The sequence below is a fragment of the Pelodiscus sinensis genome, chromosome 5, assembly GCF_049634645.1.
Source record: "Pelodiscus sinensis isolate JC-2024 chromosome 5, ASM4963464v1, whole genome shotgun sequence".
NCBI lineage: Eukaryota > Metazoa > Chordata > Testudines > Trionychidae > Pelodiscus > Pelodiscus sinensis.
This window is the reverse complement of record NC_134715.1, coordinates 4,639,469-4,660,154: the sequence shown is the minus strand read 5'-3', so window position 1 is coordinate 4,660,154 and position 20,686 is coordinate 4,639,469. Positions and strand designations below refer to the sequence as shown.

The window sequence follows — 20,686 nt, the reverse complement described above, 5'->3', positions numbered from 1 at the left end:
GTCTGAATCTGCATAAACAACGAGAAGTCCTGTGGCACCTTACAGACTTAATAGATTTATTGGAGCATAAGCTATCGTCGGCAAAGACCCACTTCGTCAGTTGCATCTGATGAAGTGGGCCTTTGCCCATGAAAGCTTATGCTCCAATATATCTGTTAGTCTATAAGGTGCCATGGGACGTCTCGTTGTTCATTTAGCAAGTCATCAGTGCCCCCAACCTCCTGAGAGAAGGAACAGCATCATTCCTCCCACTGTAGACAGTGAATAAATGTGAACATGCAGTTAAGTGACTTGACCAAGGCTACACAGGGAATTTGGGAGCAGAGCAGGGAACAGTGAGGCTGTGTATTTACTTGTAAGCCTCATGGAGGAAGAGAATGACTTAGTACAATAAAGAAAAATCTACCTAGAAGTTACACAGTGAACTTCAGAAAAAGGAAATATAGATTGGACATCAGGAAAACCTTCCTATCATGCAAATCTGGCAGCCATGGGTCCACAGACACCATGTAAGTTGTGAAAGACCCTTCAAACATGAGAGGACAGATACTGGTAAAGGCCCTACAGTGAACAATTTGAACAGGGAGGGAGAGGAAGAAGATATTATAATATGTTGGGCTGGTCAAAGGTCGTCCATCCAGATGGATTTTTGATGGAAAACAATTTTTGACTCAGTGTTTTTCAAGAAAAATTTCTGCTTTCCATAAAAATGTAAATGCTTTGTTGAAAACCTGGATGCCTGAAAACAAAAAATCATTACGTTTTCAGACTCGAACTGAGATATTTTGATTCTGAAATGCTCCCACTGTCACATGGGACTCGCAGTTCTGTTGATCCATGCTCCCCCATTTCTACTGACAAACTTCCCACCCAGACTACATTTCCCATGAAGCACCAAGGTCACGAGACTGCCATGATGCATGGCCTCCACTATCCAAGAGGGAAGACCATGGTGCATGGTGGAAGATTTAGTCTGACCAAGGACCCACCCTATAGAAGATGAGGCACCAGAACTACAACTCCCATGAGGCACAGGGGCAGAATTATCAAGCCAAATATTTTGGTTAACAGACAAAATATTCTGGTTTTGGATTATTTGCTGAAAACTCAAAGTTTTCACAGGAAAAAAATGTCCAGCTATCTGTATTAACAGGTTGTTTCCTTCTCCATAAATCCGCATCAGATTCCATGACGTTCTACCATCCCCGGGGAGTGAGGATTTCACACTGTGGCCATAATTACATTTATTCAGTCCTAGACAAGCTTTATAGCAAGTGGTACGGAAGGCCCTGGGACTGTGATTTACCCGCGGAACGTGTCAAGGGAGCGCAGCCGCCGCTGGGAGACAGTCCACGTAGTTGCTGGGACATTGCTGCTGGTGGAATCTGCTTTGGTCGGGGATCCAAGCTCCTTGGAACAGAAACACACACAAGAGGAAAAGCTAGCAGCTGCCTCCACACCTATGACATCCTTACCATATGGGGAATGTGACTCAGCCAGCTGAGGCCTAGAGATACTGGGCATTTCATTGTACCATCACTAATTCTGTTCTTCCCATTTCTCTCTCTATTCCCCACTGAGGGATTTCCTGTATTTCCCACTTCATACCTCTCACCAGCCGTGATCTTCCTGACGGGAAGCGGGTCAGCTGCTTACACAGCAAATCTACGCTGCTTCTTTAATCAGCATAGGGAGACCAGTCTGGCAGACAGGGCAGCGGAGAGTGACTCAGGAGAGCGGGGTATAATCCCAGTGCTAGTGACCTTAGGTAAGTCATTTAATCTACTTTGTACCTTGGTTCCCCACGAACAGTGGAGATAACAGTTCTCTGCCTCACCGAGTGCTGTGTGGATAAACTTCACTCATGGGTGTGAGGCGCTTAGGACGCCACCAGTGACATGGGCCATAACAACAGACTCCCGAGAGAACAACCGGGGAGCATCACAAAGCATGCTCTCACCCTGTGTAGGCAGAATACCCTCGGCCAGACGCTGATGTCGTTCACACCAGCGTAAATCCTGAGGTGATTCCAACAGCTACATTCCACAACAGCCTGCGTGTAACTGCAGAATGTGGCCACGGCAGGCCCTGCAGCACTTCCAGGCCCCGCTCTGACCACAGAACTCTAGGCCTGAGTTCAGAGCTGGACATTACACCGGCATAAATGTATCCTGAGAATCACGTATGTCCACTGCAAATACATTAAATATAGGTGGAGAATCCCATCCAGCCAGAGATGCTGGAACAATTTTTACAGAAGGGGTGCTGAAAACCACTGAGCTAAACTGTAAAACCTATATATAATGGACTCACTTCAAGCCAGGGATGCACTCCTAGTTCCAGCAACCCCACAAGCTGAGACAGTGGTCTGCCTACACTTCAAGGATTGCCCAGGAACCTATTCGCGAGCAGGATGTGGCTGGCAGTTTACTGACTCTCCAAAAGGACTAGCTGGTGTGAACGTTTCAGTGTAAAAACATGGACTTGCAATTCAGCACCTTCTAGCAACTCACAGAATTAATGAGACGATCAGTGTCTTCAGGGTTCAATTTCTTGTAAAACCAGTTCCTGATGGGATCAATGCTGTGAATCAATAACAGGAAAAACCATAATCATACTCCACTGTTTATTCAGAACACACACGGCATACACCAGACACCGAGAACATCTATTTCTGTTTTAAAAAGAGATTTTCATTGGGCAAAACAATATACCTCTCCTCCCACACAACCCCTACCCCCCACATTAGTACTTTATTAAGTCTGCAAAGTCAAACGCTCAAAAGTTAGTGTGTCAGAATTAAGGTGGTTCGTGCAACCTTAATTCACCCCTATTGTATGTTTATACTATGGTACTGTCACTCCATGCTCAGATTTCCCCCCCTTTTTGTTCACACACGGGCCCAAAAACAGATTTTCCAAACTTTATCATTAAACACGGACTTAAACCCCATTGACTTTAATGGGTCTCAACCAGCTGCTGAACTGCGGTTCTGAACAAAGGATGTTTCCTGATTCAGGCTCTACATACCCCAGAGTGCTGGAAGCACAAGGGAGCGTTCCCAGTGTTAAACTTTGCAAAACTGTGGTTTAGTTGGAGTACACCCACATCTGGAAAACAATAACTGTATGATGATTAAATTAAGTTGGTCTGAACTGTTATGTGGCTGCCCAAAGCAGAATCCATCCCCCGGGGATGACGATAAGGAATTAAACACATGCTTCGGAGCGTTTCTGAACTCAGGCCTGCATTCTCATATTCCTTTCTCATCCCAGCTCCTGTGCTACAGTGTGACAGAACAGCTAAAAATACAGAACACAAGGAGGATTGCTTGACAGATATAAAGCTACATGTACAGTGCAGGCATTGCAAACACAATAAGGGCACAGGAGTGATTTTAGTGCGGGTGAAATGCTACAGAATGACAGCCTAGCAGAAGGTATCCCTAAAAAAATAAAACAGCCCAGGTAGCAGCAATGCATGTCCCCTGAGCCGACTGCAGAGGACCCAACATTCAGCTGCAGTGACTTTTACAATTGAGGCGCTATTTAATTTGCCACAGCTGGCTCTTCAGTCAGACCAAGAACAGCAGTATCCATCAGCCACCAACTGTAATGCAAACACCTAGCACTGGACTGAGAGTACCAGCAACTGTGCGCAGTGTTGTAGCTGCCTTGGAGCCTGCATATTAGAGCTCGGAAGAACTCTGTGTAAGCTCGAAAATTTATCGCTCTCGCCAACACAAGCTGGCCCCATAAAAGAGATTACCTCACCCGCCTCATCTCTCTAGCACCTACCGCTGTCCGACTGTTCAGACACTACCTGTCTGGGCCTGAAGAGGTGAAAGTTTCCATGTCCCAATTTTGTGAGCCATCCAGTCCCCCATTAACTCCATCATTTCACAGTAGCTCTTCTAAATTCAGTCAGCAGTTAATCTAGTGAATAAATTTCTTATCTTCAAATCCAGAGCTTGGCCTTTGGCAACTGAAAGTTCCGGACAGTCAGCTGGTGCAGATCAGACCAGCTCCAATGAACAGGAGACTCCAGCTAATGAACTGTAAGACAGGCCAGCTGAGGGCTTGTCCTCAAGAGACAGCAGGATCTTTTTGTTCTGAGTTTGTACAGCGCCTAGCACAATAGGCTCCGGTTTATAACTGGGGTTGCTGAGCACTATGGCAATACAAATAAACAAAGGTAGTTTCTGCGCTTTCCCTTACAACAAAAAACGCAAGAGGTTCTCTAATACGTACAGGAAAATTACATAATGTGCACTTACATCACAAAGACACGTCCCAGGGTGACGATACCGAGGAGCCCCATATAAATGAGGAATGCATACAGGATAGCTGCAGGAAAAGAGACATTTTCATAGCTGATGTAATAAAAACAATGGGTATTCGGGGCCCGATACATCAATGGGCCGTAAACTAGAGAAACCCAGCAACAAGTTAGCTTGCAACAAGAGAGGTTAAATTTTTTGACCTGAAATGATTTTTCATATCAAAACTTACTTCAATTTTATGAAAAATAAAAAAAATAAGGCTCAAAACCAAAACGTTTTGTTCAGTCTGAAATTAATACCCTCATCCCCAATTTTTGGGATGTCCAAGGAACCTTTAAAAAAAAAACAACACTTCTTCACGTAGGTGTAGTCTCTTTAAAGTTAAAGGAATAGGAAATATTAAAGAATTACTTACTACAAAGAGCAAGAATGGGGAAAGATGCTAATTAAAGACAGAAACATCCCTGGGAGGGGGACACAGAGAAGAGAGACAACAGACATTAGCATTAAACGAAATGGGTGGCTCGACAAGCTTAAACAAACCAATTCAAGGCGGCAGAAGCAGGGCATAGCAAGTGCAGAGGACCAAGCTGGGCATGTGTGTTTTGGGAGGAGAGGAAGTAGGCTCTAAATCTTAAAATAGAATGCAGCCACATGCCTTGTGACTGTTTTCTTTTGTGTGCCATTTAAACTGTAAGCTCTTCGGAGCAGGGACTGGCTTGTGCTAAGCGTTTGTACAGTACCTCAGACAATGGGGCCCAACCGTGGTCAAGAGCTCCGAGTGCTGATGTAACATATATACTGAGAGACAGATCAAGGTCACAGGGCAAGAGAAAGGAGTATCAGTCTCCGATGGCACCTTGAAGACTAACACGTTTATTAAGGTATAAGCTTTCATGAGTTGCAGCTCACTTCATCAGATGTATGGAGCGAAAGAATCCAATGGCAGAGATATAAACATACATTCAGAGATGGGAGCGTTACAACAGTGTTAACAAGGCTAATTCAATCAGGGTGGATGCAATTTAAAACAACCCAGCAATTATGCAGACACTTTTGACTGTCTTGCACAATCAACTGATATGATGTGGCCTGCCCCCTGGCACAGAGGGGGGCAGAAACTGACCGGACAGTGAACAATTCAGGTAGAAGAGCAGTCAAACATGGAGTCAGGAAACTTCAGAGAGAGCTGGGATAACATGGCAGACGTGAAGAATCATAGAACACTAGAACTAGAAAGAACCTCAAGAGGTCATCGAGTCCAGTCCTCATGGCAGGACAAAGCACCATCCAGATCATCCTTGACAGGTGTCTGTCTGGACTGCTCTTACCTATCCCCAATGATGGCGATTCCACAACCTCCCTTGGCAATTTATTCCAGTGTTTCACCACCTTGACAGGTGGGAACTTTTTCCTAATGTCCAACCTAAAGCTCCCTTGCTGCAATTTAAGCCCATTGCTTCTTGTCTATCCTCAGAGGCCAAGGAGAACAATTTTTCTCCCTCCACCTTGTAACACCCTTTTAGGTACTTGAAAGCTGCTATCATGTCCCCTCAGTCTTCTCCTTTCCAAACTAAACAGGCCCAGTTCTTTCAGTCTTCCCTCATGTTTTCTAGACCGTTCATCATTCTTGTTGCTCTTCTCTGGACCTTCTTCAATTTCTCCACATCCTTCCTGAAATGTGGTGGCCAGAACTGGACACAAAAATTCAACTGAGGCCTATTCGGTGCAGAGTAGAGCGGAAGAAGGACTTCTCATGTCTTGCTCACAACACTCCTGTTAATGCATCCCAGAATCGTGTTTCCTTTTTTTGCAACAGCATCACACTGCTGACTCATATTTAGCTTGTGGTCCACTACAACCCCTAGATCCCTTTCTACAGTACTCCTTCCTAGAAAGTCACTTCCCATTCTGTATGTGTGAAACTGATTGTTCCTTCCTAAGTGGAGTACTTTGCATTCGTCCTTATTAAGGACAAGAAGGATCCTGTTGACCTCTGACATGAATGAGTTCGTTGGTGATCTTCATGAGAGCAGGTAACATGGAGAGGAGTCTTATGAGAAGCAGAGATCACGTATGAGTCGGGGGGGAATAAGAAAAGCAGGTGTTAGGCAGGTAAAGAAGTGACCAGTGAGGGATAAGAGTCAAGGGTTTGGAGGAAGAAGGTAGGAGAGACCATCCAACATCTGAGAGGAAGGAGCAGGGTGTGGGAAGGTGGTGGCCTAGCAGGACTGGCAGAGGGAAAGGGAAACTCACTTACAAGGTGGCAATATTTTCCTAGACGAAAATAGCAGAATCTGAAGCCAAGAGGGGTGGATCTGAAGGGAGCTGAAGCTGGAGAAGGAGCAATGAAAGGATGCAAGTGCGAGAGTCCACCAGGGAGCAGAAATAAAGCTACACATTAAGGAAAATGGCAGAGTTGAAAGAAGGACAAACTGGTCATGGAGACAATTGCTCTGGTTATTGTATGTAATCCAGAGACGTGATACATTGGAGGTAAGGATATAAATATCATTCAGAACAGTTAACCAGCTAAACGATTAGAAGTATATTGGTCAGCTGGCTAGCTGTTGGTGGGCCAGCGCAGGGCAGGCAGGGCGGGGGTGTCTCAGTTCTGTGGGCAAGGGCTGTGGTCATGGCCACAGCTGAAGTTACAACATGGCTGGGGCCAGGGCCCTGCCTACCCCCACCTGGAGTTCAGAGGGCCAGGGCACCATCTGCCTTCACTCGGGAACAGGCTGCAGCGGGTGCACCCCCACCTGCTGCCCTGACTTATCCGGATTACTGCCAGCCAGCCTGTCCAGTTACCCAGTTATCTAGAAAGCATTTTGGTAAGCCTACTGGGTAACCTACTGGGTAACCTTTTACATCCCTAACTGGGGATTGGGAATCAGACCTCCTGGAAGCTGTTAGTTTTGATAGTTGCCTTCCATTCAGGCTAATCAAGTGAACAATAAAATGGCCCTTTGGTAATTACTAGTTAAAACGATGGAAAATCAGTTCCCAAAGACTGGACTGTATGCAAAACGGCGCCATGAAGTCCACCGGGTTTCCCAGAGGTCTCATGACAAAGTAGGGGACCGACTGCAGCTATGTGTCAGAAGCAGTGAAAAACCACAGAATGTCCTGGAGAAGGCAACAAGGAACCCTAGATGCAGGCAGAGATGCATTTGTAGGGGAAAAAAAGCTAAAACAGAGTGTGTTTGGGTAGAGTGAGAGGAAGGGGGGCGGGGCGCTGACTTACATGGCCAGGAGGCATGGCCGTGTATGTCAGCATTACAGACACACAGACAGTGGGCTACAAATATATGATAAACAGGAGAACATGAAAGAAATCCCTGATTCCATCATCAATTCATCTTTCTAACAAGAACAATTTGCAAGACCCCTGAATATTGGCTAACTGTGGCATGAGAGCAGGAGCACAAGGAGTAGATCCAGGGATTTGCTAGGAAGGGAGCTAAAGAGAATTTTAAGAACCATATTTCCTGAAAGACAAAAAACATGAGTTACCCAAGGAAAGGGGGAAATAAAGAGCTACGTACGGAGATGGCTGTTGACAGGGCTTTCATTGATGATTATGTCACAGGAAATCTCCTTGGTGCTGCGACTGGAGTTCTTTACCACAAGAGAATAGTTTCCAAATTCTCCAAAATGATAATGGATCCTGCAAAGAATTAAGGAAGAAGGAAAGGAGACGTCGGCTGGGACTTGCTGGGCAATCGCTACTGCCTGCAGGTACTATGGAGGCACCCCGGGCGACAGGCTGGCAGGTGGGTTGAAAGAAAGGACTGGCTACAAAAATCAGTGCAAAAGGAGACAGGAGCTGTAAAGGGTCCCAGCATGTGACCAGATTTTTCTTTTGTCCTGCTTGGTCGTTGCTGGTTACTACAGGTTAGCTCCTGCTCCGTGATTTGGCACTTTCAATGCACTGTTCATTCAGCTGTTCCTTTGATTGGCCTCCCAGAGCCACTCCTAGCTGTGCTGGTTTAGCTTCCCCTGCTGTACTGTCTGATCACTCCAATCCAACCCCACCCTTGACTCACTCCACATAGCCAGAAATGGTGTAGCAGGAACTATGACTTCATAGACTGTTGGCCTAATTTCATTGTTGGGTTTAGCATGTGGGTTCCTGGTGGCCTGTGATATCCAGAAGCTCTGACTACAAGATCTGGTTGTCCTTTCTGGCCCCAAACTCTGACTCTATATGCATTTATACATCACACAGCACCTTGAGGCGCAACTTGTGATTGGGTGAGCCAGACACTACCATAACCAATTATATTTTGATACTGTTGGTATTATGAAGGTTAAACTGCAGGCGTAACTTCCCAAATTCCGAATGATAACTGCGGTGGGGAGGCCACAGACAGTGGCTGGCAAGTGACAGAAAACGTACACATTAGTGGGTTATTTCAACCCACACGATCTTCAGATCTGTTACAAACCTGGAAAGCTCTTTGCCTCCCAAAGTGCCATTGAGCTGGAGGGTGACTGGATGCTGAGAGTCCACTGCAACTGCTGCTATGCTGGGCTTTCCCGACGTGCTGCTCACTGGAACGGATACCAGGCCCTGATACACACACTAGAAAATAAGGACAGGTGAAGGGTTACAAAAATTTTAAAACGACTTCATTTTAATAGGTACAGCAAAACTCATTTTTTTGGTTTTTTTTTTAAGAGAAGTACGAAGGAAGCCTGGCTTGACCAACAGCAAGCAGATAATACTTCTGCAAGCTGCAGCTGGAGGAAGAATTATTGGCCAATATTTTCAAAAGCAGAAGCCTAAAAGTTAGGCATGCAGGGTGGAGTTTTCAAAAGGGCCATTTTAACAAAATTAAAACCCAATGCATTAAATACAAATTACAATACAAAAATAAATCAAAGCACTGGAAAATTAATCATTCCCCTTCCCCTTCCCCTCCCCCCCCCTCAGTTTTCTCTAAACAAACTTCTCTCTTTGGTCATATTTTCTAGACCTTGAATAATTTTTGTTGATCTTCTCTGGACTTTTTCCAATTCCAGGCCATAAAAGAGTGTTACAAAGAGCAGAAAGAAAAATTGTTCTTTTTACCTCTGAGGATAGGACAAGAAGCAATGAGCTTAAATTGCAGCAAGAGAGGTTTAGGGTGGACATTAGGAAAAAACATCCTGTCAGGGTAATTAACCACTGGAATAAATTGCCTACGGAGGTTGTGGAATCTCCATCATTGGAGATTTTTTAAAGCAGGTTACACCTGTCAGGGGTTGTTGAGATAATACTTAGTCCTGCTATGAGGGCAGGGGACTGGACTAGATGACCTTGCAAGGTCCCAACCAGGTCCTATGAGTCTCTGACATTTTAAACACTAGTATTCCCACAATCCCTTAGCATAACAAGTCTTTGGGTATGTCCATACTGCATTCAGAGTGTGACTGCAGCTCACACAGACATAACCCAATTAGTTTTAGTCTAACTAGCCCAGGCTCTGGATCGGTGAAGGCATGGCAGTGCACACCGCCACATGAGGTAGTCCTGCAAGTAACTATCCAGGTTTCTGGGCAGGACTGTACATCCCACAATGAAGCACACACTGCAGGGGCTTCACTGCTCTGCTACCTCAGCTAACTAGATGGTATCCATGGGCTTGAGATGTCTACCTGAGCTGCAGTCAGATGGTAGGTCCAGTGCCACGTCCTTGCCTGTCCTAGACCCAACTCTTACATTCGTGTACAAAGGGACAGTGTTGTTTACCTGGTAACAATAATCAGAAAGCCAGGAGACTGTCAAGTTCTCATCGATCAGCTCATTGTGAACCAGCAGCAAGGCCTGGTCAATTTTCAGATCTGAGGGTCTCCCTCTGGCTAAACCTATTAGGATGCAGAAATAGAAAGAAAGAGGCAGGTAAATAGCTTGGAAGGGGAAGTTTGGCATAAGGCACTTAAAGACATAAGGCAACTTTGTGACCAGGACTGAAGACAGTTCAGTTGACACTTTATCACAGTTGTGCCAATCCTTGCACATTTGGGGCAGCTCATACTGGAGAATCTGATGAGGTTCAACAAGGACAATTGCAGAGTCCTGCCCTTGGGATGGAAAAACCCCAGCACTGATACAAGTTGGGGATGAACTGGCTAAGCAGCAGTTCTGCAGAAAAGGCCCTGGGGGTTACAGTGGATGAGGAGCTGGACATGAGTCGACAGTGGGCCCTTGTAGCCAAGTAGGCTAACAGCATATTAGGGTGCATTAGCTTGAGCATTGCTGGGAGATCTTCAGAAGTGATTATTCCCCTTTATTCAGCACTGGTGAGGCCACATCTGGTGCATTGCATCCAATTCTGCCCTCCTCCCCATATCAGAAAGGATGGGGACGCACTGGAGTCCAGCAGAGGGCAACAAGAATGCTGAGGGGGCTGGAGCACATGACTTATGAGGAAAGGCTGAGGGATTTGAATTTATTTAATCTGCAGAAGAGAAGAGTGATTTGATTCTGTGGTCTATGGATCACAGAAGTTAAAAGGAAAAAACCTCTTCTCTCAGCGTGTCTCTGGAGTACTATTATGCCACTAGGGGTTTAGCGGGGGTGAGGGGAGGCCTGAGGGGGCAGAGGAAATGAGGGGGGGAGGCCTGGCAGGGGAAAAGGCAATGGGGGGCAAGCCTGGCAGGAGTGGGGCAAAGGGGAGGGCAGGCCTGGCGGAGGGAGGAGCGAATGGGGGGGGGTGGCAGGCTTAGTAGGGCAGGAAGAAAATGGAGGGGCAGGCAGAGGGGGGAGCAAGCCTAGCGAGGAGGAGGAAATGGGGCAGGCCTGGCGTGAGTGGGGCGCTAGGGGGCAGGCCGGGCGGGGGAGGCCGGAGGGGGGTCCCTTACCGTGGGGCTGGGGCGGGCCGGGGGGGAGGGGGTCCCTTACCGTGGGGCTGGGGCGGGCCGGGCGCCAGCAGCGCGGCGCTCAGGGCGGCGAGGGCCACGCACAGGGAGGCCGAGGGCCCCCAGGCCCGGCCGGGCCCCGCCATCCGGCAGCCCCTCGCTGCGCTGCAGGATCGGGCCGGGGGGGGGGGGGGCGGACGGGCCCGGCTCCACCCCCGCAGCGGGCGGGGCGGGAGCCGGGCCGAGCCGAGCCGGGGGCGGCGCCGGTTGCGCTCGGATCGTTTGCCGGCAGCTCGAGCCGCCCCGCGCTTTTCGGGGCCCCACTGGCCCGGGGTGCTCGGGATCTGAGCGTGACCCCCCCCCCCCCCCGTCTCCTGCACAGGCACACGCCTCTCGGCAGGTCCCCGCCGGGCGCCAGGCTGCGTGCGGACGTGGCGGAGAACCCCACAATGCGCCCGCCCCGAGAGCGGCCTCAGCATTGAGGAATGCACCCCCCAGGACAGCAGCACCCCTGCTGCTTTCTCCCCGCCTCGGCAGCTCTGCTCTCCTCTGGGGCCATGCAGAGCTCCTCCGCTTCCTGGACAAAGCAGATTTGTGAATGGTAGGGATGTTAAAATGCATGTAATTGAGTAACTGTGTCATCACTGAAAATGTCAGCGGTTACACAAGGGGGCAACAGGCAACTCTCTGGGATACCGGCTCACCCCTACCCCCCACCTTTGTACTAGAGGCAGTAGTGTGGGGGGACAGGCGCCTCCCCAGGCTGTATGCAGGTTGCATGTAACCATGGATGTTAACCAATGAGCTCAGGCCCATCGGTTAACCATGTACACAATTACACTTTCACCTCTCTAGTGGATGGGGAGCCATGTTTGTAAAAATCAACAACAACCGAAAAAAGACCGGGAGATGCGGCAGCTGGAGTAAAACTTGAAGTGACTTAACACTTTTTAAAAAATAAATCCGCTGACACTTTAGATATCTTACATATAAGTCTATATCTTGGAGTATTCAGATGGTTAGAGGGAAGGGGTTTGGCAAAAAGTCTCCCAAACATTCACCCCCAATTTTTCCTTGTTGCAAAAGAGTGTTGCGTTTGTGTTTTCCAGAGAATGTAGAAGTAGCAACATGGACAAAAAACTCCATTGTGTTAAAAAAGATCTGTTCCAAAGAGACATCCCTGCAGTCTTACTGGTTCTGCTGCTTCTCGCAGTTCTGCTCCTCAACTTCCTTCTGTACACATACCTCAACGATTTCTCCGTTGCTACTGGGCAGCCTCAGGTGGACTCCAGTCTCTGCCCATTTGGGTACTTCAGATTAGGACCAATGAAAAATTGCTCACCGTGGCTGTCTTGTGAAGCTATCAATACAGAAGTCAGGAAACTAAAACGTGTTGGTGAAGGGGCTGTTAAAAAGGTTGGTGTCATTTTGCTTAGGTGGCTCTCCAAAAGGAAACATTCACATGGTGTGTTGGGTGATTATCACTGCTTATGCTGCTTCTGTGATAATTGTCTCCACAGTGGCTAATTACTAGAGAATCACGGAATTATGATTGTAGATGGCAAAAGCAGAATATGGACAAGATGATCTCGTATTTGCCTCCCTTACATTGAGTGGTCACGTACTCTGCCAGAGCTTGCAGCATTATGATCCTTCTCAAATCAGCTCAGGGTGAAAGGAGAGAGAGTGGTTTTCTTTTGTAGACAGTTTGATTTTTGTGTCCAATTTACATTTAATCTATGTCATCTGCTCATGAGAGGAGACCAAGAGATCAGTAAATACTATACGCAGGAATCACAGTGTTAGTGCTGTGCAGCTAGCGATAACTCCACTGTAACATGTAAGTTTATACAAAGACTCACCTGGTAACTAAAGTAGCAGGTGAAGTCTAGATTGTAGTTCTGTGACTTGTTCATTGAACAGCATCATGTCTCATGAATGGATAAGTTTGCAGTTTTGTGGCTACTCCATTACTGGCCGGTCTGTAGTAGCAACTACTGATCAGTAGGAAAAGGTTCCAAACATTTTGCTTGTCTCTTGCTTTGTTTTAGGTCTTTCTTTCAGAGTGGAAGGAAAAAAAAGTTTCCCTTTCCCAGCTCACCAACTCAGAGCTGAAGGAAGATTTTCTTCATGGACTGAAGATGCTGAAGTCTCTCCAGAGCAAGTATGTTGTCAAACTGCTTGGCTATTGCGAGCAGAAGTTCACGGTCCTTACTGAGTATCACCCATTAGGCTCCCTGAAGAACCTGAATGAAGTGCTGGACCTTCCCAAGTATAAGGGTGTGAACACTTGGCATCGCAGATTCAGGCTTGCTATAGATTACGTGAGCACCATCCATTATTTGCACAACAGCCCCTTGGGCACCTTAGTTATGTGTGATTCCAATGACTTGGACAAGGTGTTATCGCAGTATCTGCTGACCAGTGACTTTCATGTTGTGGTGAATGACTTGGATGCCTTGCCTCTCGTGAACAGGAGTGCTGGCAGGCTAGTGAAGTGTGGTCATCGGGAGCTCCAAGGTGAGTTTGTAGCTCCCGAACAACTTTGGCCCTATGGGGAGAAAGTGCCATTTGAAGATGACCTCATGCCTCCATATGATGAGAAGACAGACATATGGAAAATCCCAGATGTTTCCAATTTTTTCTTGGGACATGTTGAAGGGAGTGATATTGTCAGGTTCCATTTGTTTGATATCCATGCAGCATGTAAGAAGAAGAATCCAGCTGAAAGGCCTTCTGCTGAGCTGGTTATGAACACATACAGGAATGTTTTAACATTGCTACTCAGAGAAGGTGCCATACCTGGTACCAGGGAAATGTTATAAGTTGCTGTGAGAGAGATGCATGTACTCTTGTTGATGTTCTTTTATGTATTTAGCACCTACAGGCTGCAAAGTCATTTACAAATTTGTGTTTTGTGAAAAAAAATGTTTTGACCAAACCCCAAATTTTGAGGAGTTTTAGAGTATATTTCTATCTCGCACCCTCTCTTTTCCTGTTTTGCCCTAGAAGAGGAGGGGCTGGGAAGGAAGATAAAGCAGGGGTGGGATTTTTAGTTTTGAAAACCAAACATTTTTAAAATCCCAACATCTGAAAAATTCTTTTCCAAAAATTCCACAAAACATTCTGGCTTTGTTTTTAAAGGCCAATTTTTACCCCCCCCCCCCAAAATGTTCTGAATGAAGAATTTACACCTCTAATTTACGTGTGGTTGATTAGAGAAAGAGCAACAAATAAGCAAAGTGATTCAGATGAAAGAGGCATATTCTTGATTAGCGCTGTGCCATTCCAACTCTATGCCACCAACTTGTCTAGACAGTGCCCTCCTCATCTCCCTGTCTCCTGGCATTGGGGCCTGTTCTAAGGGCCAGTCAGTACCCTGTGGTACTGAACAGATCTCCATAGCAAAGGCAATGAGCTGGTATGTCCAGCTATTAACTCGGGCAGAGGCCTGTTATGCCTGCCTAGACATCTGCCTCCTGAGCGGCTCCCACCTGGAAATGTGGTATGTCAGTCTCTCTAGGCCTAGCTGGAGGTGGGAGCAAGGCCGGTCTTTGAGCCCCCCCCCCCTTGATAAGAGTAGCTACTTGCTGGCTCTGCCTCCTGCTGTTTGGGGAGCATGGGTGATTTATGTGTCTAGCTGAATAGGATGGGGGATAGGGGAAGCATTTATGGGCCCTTTTGCTATTGTTTCAGCTCAAACAAGCATGCGAAGCATTTCAGACTTACAAACGTTACAGGCGTTTGCCCAAAAAGTCAACATACGGATAAAGAAGTGGGAAACACGTTGCCTTGATTTTTATACCCTGGCCCACTTACTCATTATATCTACCTGCCCTGAAGGACCTGAGCAGGGAAATCTTTTAGTATTCTCATAAAGGCCCTTTGGAGCAAGACCCTTGTTTTCCCACTGCTGTGTGAAGTGACAAGAACGCTGCACACACAATAATCATTGTCTTCACCTAACTTCATTCCACAGAGATTTTGCTAGTTTGGCTTCTGCAGATTAGAAGCTCCCTTCAACCCAGAAAAATGCCATCACTTCATTTCTATTCTGAAGGAAGTATGTCTTTGCATTCACTTTTCCATGACAGTGTCCTAATGATCCAACAGGAGATTGTGTTCCATTAACACCATCTCCTCCTTCAACACTCAAGAATACAAATCTTTCTGTATATTGCATACAGAATTCTCCAAGAGCCTGATCCAAAAGCCACTGAAATCAATAGAAAGACTTCTTTGGCTTAATAAGGCTTTGGACCAGGCTTTTAGTGCCTAGATTCACTGGTTATAGGCTTGATATAAACCTCTGTACAGAGCATTGTCAGGGAACAAAAATGTCTTACTACAGCAGCAGTTTGTTTTCAGTAATTCAGTTATGTCCACCCTGCCTCAGCAGGCATGTTGAACATGTGTAAAGTATTAATGAAGTCACATGCACTTTTCAGTTATGTACCTCATGACTTAGTGTTCTGTGGGTTATATTTTCAAATACCTAGAAGTCTGGAGTAACTGCATTGAGTTCAGCTGCAACCTACGGCAGAAGACACGCTGTGCTCCCTTGTGGAGAGCCTACTTTTGTTCCTTGTTTTGCTCTTCCCCTTTAAAACAAGACTTAAAATATGTGGTTGATTTTTGGTATGGAAACATGGGGCTCCCTAAATCAGATTGACAGCAAATCTGTTTGCTCGCCAGCTGAAAATAAGCTTCCAAATATTTACATTTGGGAGCAGTGTTCTTGTACTGATGACATCAGTAGCCATTCTTTTGGTTAATTATTTGTGATCTTGTGAGGACAGAATAGCACCACTATTTAGTAAGACACAATCTGCTTGTCATTGAGGTTTGTGAGTTGTATCTTCACTGGCTAGGCTAGAAGATGTAAGAGAAGTTATCTTCTGCGGAGGCCTATGAGTATTATATCGTTGTGCTGACACCAGCTGTAAAAATCTTGCCTATAAATAAGATAGCCATTTGCAGAAAAGCTGTTACAATTGCTCTCATCTTGTGTTAGTGTCTTTTAAGGAAGTCTCAGAGGAGTAGCTGTATTAGTCTGTAACTTTAAAAATGAGTAGTCCTGTGGCACTTTATATATTTTTGGTAGTCTCTATAGTATCATTAACTTTCATGGAAACATCCATGGTGATTCAAACGCCTGCAAACACCACGGAGAAGTATCCCTTCCTGTTGATGTACTCTGTTGCAATGTAGTCTGGCACTAAAATTGGAGTGTGTGCGCTATCATTGGCCCCACAACAGTTAAGGAAGCCCATCTATGCAAAGGTATTCACCGTTTCATGCAAATTTCCCAAAGTCATAGTAATCCGTAACAGAATGTGATTTATTGCCTTGCACACTTGCCATAGTACAGTCCCACCAGTAGACTTCCCCACTCCAAACTGATTTACAACTGACTGGTAGCAATCTGATAGAGGCAGCAAGGGGGGGTGAGAAGCTTATAAAGTAGTCAGCTACTCAGCTAGTCACTTATATCCCTAGAGAGAAGAGGGGACCCTATCAGCATTATCCTCTCAGCTCCCAGTCCCCTCAGACCTGGAGTCTCCTTCCCCTCAACCCCTCAGTAGGACATGCTGGAGGAGAGAAGCTAGAGCCAGACCATTTTCTTGGTCACCAAAGGAGCCTAGAGATGCTTCAGGATGCCAGGGACCAGGCACCTGGTTGGAGCCGGGGCTGGTGAATAGTCCCCTTAAAGGCCCAGGGTCAGCACTTCACCAAGAAACAGTGAACTTTACTCAAGCCTCATTCATTCCCTGCTCTGACTCTGCCTCTCCAAGGGAACACTCCTAACCCACCACCCCTATGGCAGCAGGTCCTACAACTCACCTACATTGGAGTCAGGGAGCTGGGCACAGAGGTCACTTACATCAAACTCAGGGAGAGTGATGGTGAATCTGAGCAGGGCTGTGCTGCTCCTAATGACCCTGTCTCAGAGGGACACCTGGAACCCCATCCAGAAGTGGAAGTGCTGTGGGGGAAGGAGGCAGGTCAAGATCAATGGGCTGATGCATATGCTGTAAAAACAAGTCCTTCCCCTCTCCAGGGGGCTAGGACATTGTGTACAGGGCGGAATAGCTGAGTCACTGATCACAGAGCTTTAGAAGTGGATTGTTACCCCAGGAAGATAAGTGTCTCATGGGTCACAACTTGTCAGGGTCCCTTCTAGGTTGGGACATTCAGTGTCAGGGCAGGTCCCATCCTCCCCGAACTCCTGATTTCTGAACAGCTCCCCAGGAAGGAGACAGACCTTCCGCCCCTCCCCAGCTCTCAAGTCCTTGGTTGGAAGAAGGAAGCCACTGCGAGCACAATCCCCCCAGGAATCTTGGGGCCTGCCTGAGAGAAGGGCTGATTCCCTGGAGTCCTTTGTTTCTCTTGGGAGGATCCTGGGCTTTATCTCTGAGGCTCAGCTCCTAGATGTCCTGGGGGCTTCAGACTCTGACTCCTCAAGCCAGTCATGGTGGTTAGTGCTCAGCAGACCCAGGCAGAGCTTTGGTGGGAAGCCCCAGCTTCTTCCTCTGTTCTTTGAGGAGGCAGAGCCTGACACTGCATTGCACCAAGTGCCCTGACCAAGGTCAGCCCATGCAGGCACAGATAGGAAGACAGATTGGGAGATGGATCTTTCATTCTCTCCTGACCAGTCTTGCTAAGAGCTAGGGTAAAATTGTCCCCTGCCCCTCCTCATGGGGTTCACCTCCAAGATGTCATGAAGTCTTGCCAGCAGGTTCCCTAGCATGGTGTCCAGGATCTCTGGCAAGACCTTGTTCAGGGCCTGAAAAGCAAAGGAGAACCAAGGTTCAGTTATGGAAACTGGAGCTACACCTGCCACAGAATGTGGGTCTCTGTGATGCGTAACTGAGACCCCCCCCCAAACACATGGCCTGGTCTTGCTTCTTCACACCCCACTGCAGGCTATTAGCAAGGTGTGAGAGGTTCACTTACCACTGTAGCGGGGGTCTGCCGTCTGTCTCCGGAATCAGCTCCTTCTGCTGGCAGGGTACCTCGGCTCAGGTGGGGTTTCCCCTCTTTCTTCCAAATCGTGTCATCCTCTTTGCCACACTGCCCTCCGGCAGTGCCCTAGTCCGTCTCTGAGCCCCCCTTCCGGGGGTAGTTGTTCCTCCAGCAGGCCTTTATTCAGGCCCTGCAGTCTGGTGGTTTGTCTGGCCCGAGTGCCCCCGCCCTGCCCTAGCTCCAGGGAGCCTCCTACTCCCCCAGCAGCCAAGCTCTCACTGCCCTCCCTGGGAGCAGCTGCCCATGCTCTTATATAGCTCTCATCTGGGCCATTAATGCAGTCCCAGCTGGGGCTAAACTCCCCAGCCCTGCTTCAGGCTGGGGTTTGCCCTTAAAGGGCCAGTGCAGGGCAAACGCCCTGTCACACAAGGGTTCTGGGCAGGATGACAGCTGGCTCTTCAACTCATGACCTTAGCAGGTCTCTACAGAGGGCCTCATAAGCAGCACAATAGGGAAGAGCTAAGCTGCTATGGACACTGCCTGTGCAGGGAAGGAAGGAAAGAAACCCCCAGGAGGGTAATGTGATGCCCCTGGAGGGAAGTGTACATCCAGGTCTGGCTCTAGGGCGGGTTTCATGATGCTGGCAAGGGAGAGGAGCTAATATTAGACTGTGCTCTGCAGGCGTGAGACTGGCACCAGCCTGGACATGAAAGCATGGGAGCAGAAACAGGATAGCACAAATGGGAACTGAGGCACTGAGTCAGGGAATGCAAGGCCTCCCAGACAGTGGCAGGGCAGGAATAGAGCCTCTTCCCCTGGACTCTGCAGCTCTCCTGTATCTGACCTCTGGAGGGAGCCTCTCCCCAAAGCCCCCAGAACATTGCTGGAACAAAAAGAAGAGCCCAGCCAGGAGACAGGGAAACTGCCCCTTCCGCCAGAGAAGCCACCCTTGGGAGGGTACCTGAGAGGGGGAGGGGCAGTGACTCCCAGCCTGGGCAACACCGGATGGGAGCGACTCAGAACTTGAGGCTGCCCGCAGCTGTGGAGGAGTTGGCCAGGACAGCGATGGGTGGACGGTCATCAGGCAGCTCCTGTGAGATGCCAAGGAGACAAAGGAGTATGTCAGATTAGGATCCTGCTGACACTTCCCCATGAGGTCACGCAGCCAGCACCAGGCTAGGATGTGACAAACATCCTATCTTAGGGGTTCTTGATCATGGAGGAAAAAGGTCCATGTGAGAGGTGGCTCGTGAGGCACATGCCCCAATGCTGGGTAGGGGCAGGACAATCTCAGTTCCCACCCAGCAAGATAATATTTGTAACTTCTCTCAGCCTTGGAGCAGCTCTTGGATGTCCTATAGAGCAGTCTCCTCAGTGGCCACATATACCCATTCCTTCTCCTCATCCTCTGAGTCCCAGGCAGCCCCTGCACCAGAGAGGGAAGGAACAGAATGACTCCTGTTTCCACTAAGGGCAAGGACGGCAGCACAGTGGGAAGAGCAGGGTTAATGTCCTGCCTTGCCACCTCAGGGAACCAGGGCAGCTCATACCCCACATTCCCCCCCCCCCCATGCCTTCAATCTGAAGTAACCTAGGGAGTTGCTGCTCCTTCCCACAAGAAAAATGGGAGACCAGTCCCCTTCCCCCACCTCCACACACACTGCTGCTGGTGGTGGTAGGGAAGCAGGGAAAAAGCAAGAGAAGGAAGAAAAGAAGAGAAAGGAGGGAAGGATGGAGGAAAAGGGAAACTAAAAAGGAAAAATTCCAACATCCCCAGTGATTCTAAGGGGCTGAGTCCTACGTGGTAAATAAAATTCTGCCCTTTCTAGCTAGTGTTTTCCATGCCTAGAATTCAGCAGACACCAGATAGATGAATCTGACTGGGTCCTAAACCTCTCAGAGACTCTTCCCTTCTGAAAAGGGACATCTGTGTTCAGGGAAAAAAAATCAAGCAAGGGAAAGGAGAAAACGAGTGAGTTGTCCCTGGTATTCACCGACATGCGCTAGAGCGCTCTCTGGGTCCTCAAGGAGAGGCCTCAAGAAGGAGAGGTGCTGAAGCAACGCCAGGTGGAGGTGCCGGTGTCTCTGTCCTTGTCCTGGCCCCGGGCCTCTGTCCTGCCTGGCTGAGGTCAGAGTCTCTCTGTGGGGTCACCGCCTCCACCCGAGGTCCTGCCAAAGACCTTTGTGATGCCACCGCCACCCCCGCTCCTCCCCTGCTGTGCGGCTGTCCTGGCCCTGGCCAGCTGCTCTGGATGCTGAAGCGGCTCCCTGGGGCTGTCCCCACGCGATGGCTGGGGCCCCCTCAGGCTGCCCATAAGACACCAGAGGCTGCTTCCCCCGGCCACACTCAGGCCTGCCCCAGTTAGGAGACTGGGGGGGGGGGGCAGAAGGGCCCAGTGGAGCCCTCAGCAAAGCGCCGCCCTGGCACAGGCCGCCTTCCCCCGCTGAGGAACTGAGTCTGAGCGCCCAGAAACGGGCCGGCGGCGCTCGCGCTGGAAATTGGCGGGAAGCGCAACCGCCCCAACCGCCGCCCGGGCACCACCGCAAAAAGGCGGGGCCGGCCGCAGCGCCCGGAAGGAGCTCGAAGCCCCGCCC

At 48.4% G+C, this 20,686-nt stretch overlaps 2 protein-coding genes and 1 long non-coding RNA gene across 5 annotated transcripts in view; 1 reads left to right on the top strand and 2 right to left on the bottom strand.

Moving 5' to 3' along the window:
* Window positions 1–11,604, bottom strand: part of HGSNAT (heparan-alpha-glucosaminide N-acetyltransferase) — a 23,421-nt gene extending 11,817 nt beyond the window's left edge. For both annotated transcript variants that reach the window (XM_075929288.1, XM_075929289.1), the window contains exons 1-7: window positions 11,169–11,604; window positions 10,017–10,132; window positions 8,731–8,867; window positions 7,828–7,949; window positions 4,277–4,346; window positions 2,514–2,583; window positions 1,307–1,410 (exon numbers count right to left, since the gene is read on the bottom strand). In XM_075929288.1, coding sequence (XP_075785403.1) covers window positions 1,307–1,410; window positions 2,514–2,583; window positions 4,277–4,346; window positions 7,828–7,949; window positions 8,731–8,867; window positions 10,017–10,132; window positions 11,169–11,604 — 1,055 coding nt within the window. The remainder of the gene's footprint in view (window positions 1–1,306; window positions 1,411–2,513; window positions 2,584–4,276; window positions 4,347–7,827; window positions 7,950–8,730; window positions 8,868–10,016; window positions 10,133–11,168) is intronic.
* On the top strand, window positions 11,586–16,648 carry POMK (protein O-mannose kinase). The gene is made up of 3 exons (XM_075929310.1): window positions 11,586–11,726; window positions 12,235–12,541; window positions 13,177–16,648. Exons 2-3 carry the CDS (start codon window positions 12,254–12,256, stop codon window positions 13,948–13,950), a joined length of 1,062 nt encoding a protein of 353 aa, XP_075785425.1. The 5' UTR covers window positions 11,586–11,726; window positions 12,235–12,253; the 3' UTR covers window positions 13,951–16,648.
* Window positions 16,449–20,686, bottom strand: LOC102446219 (uncharacterized). Of its 2 annotated transcripts, XR_332213.4 has the most exons (3): window positions 20,086–20,686; window positions 18,083–19,182; window positions 16,449–17,912 (listed from the first exon to the last, which is right to left on the bottom strand). It is a non-coding gene; the product is annotated as an uncharacterized LOC102446219 (long non-coding RNA). The 2 variants fall into 2 exon arrangements; XR_012903945.1 differs by having other exon boundaries at window positions 18,083–20,686.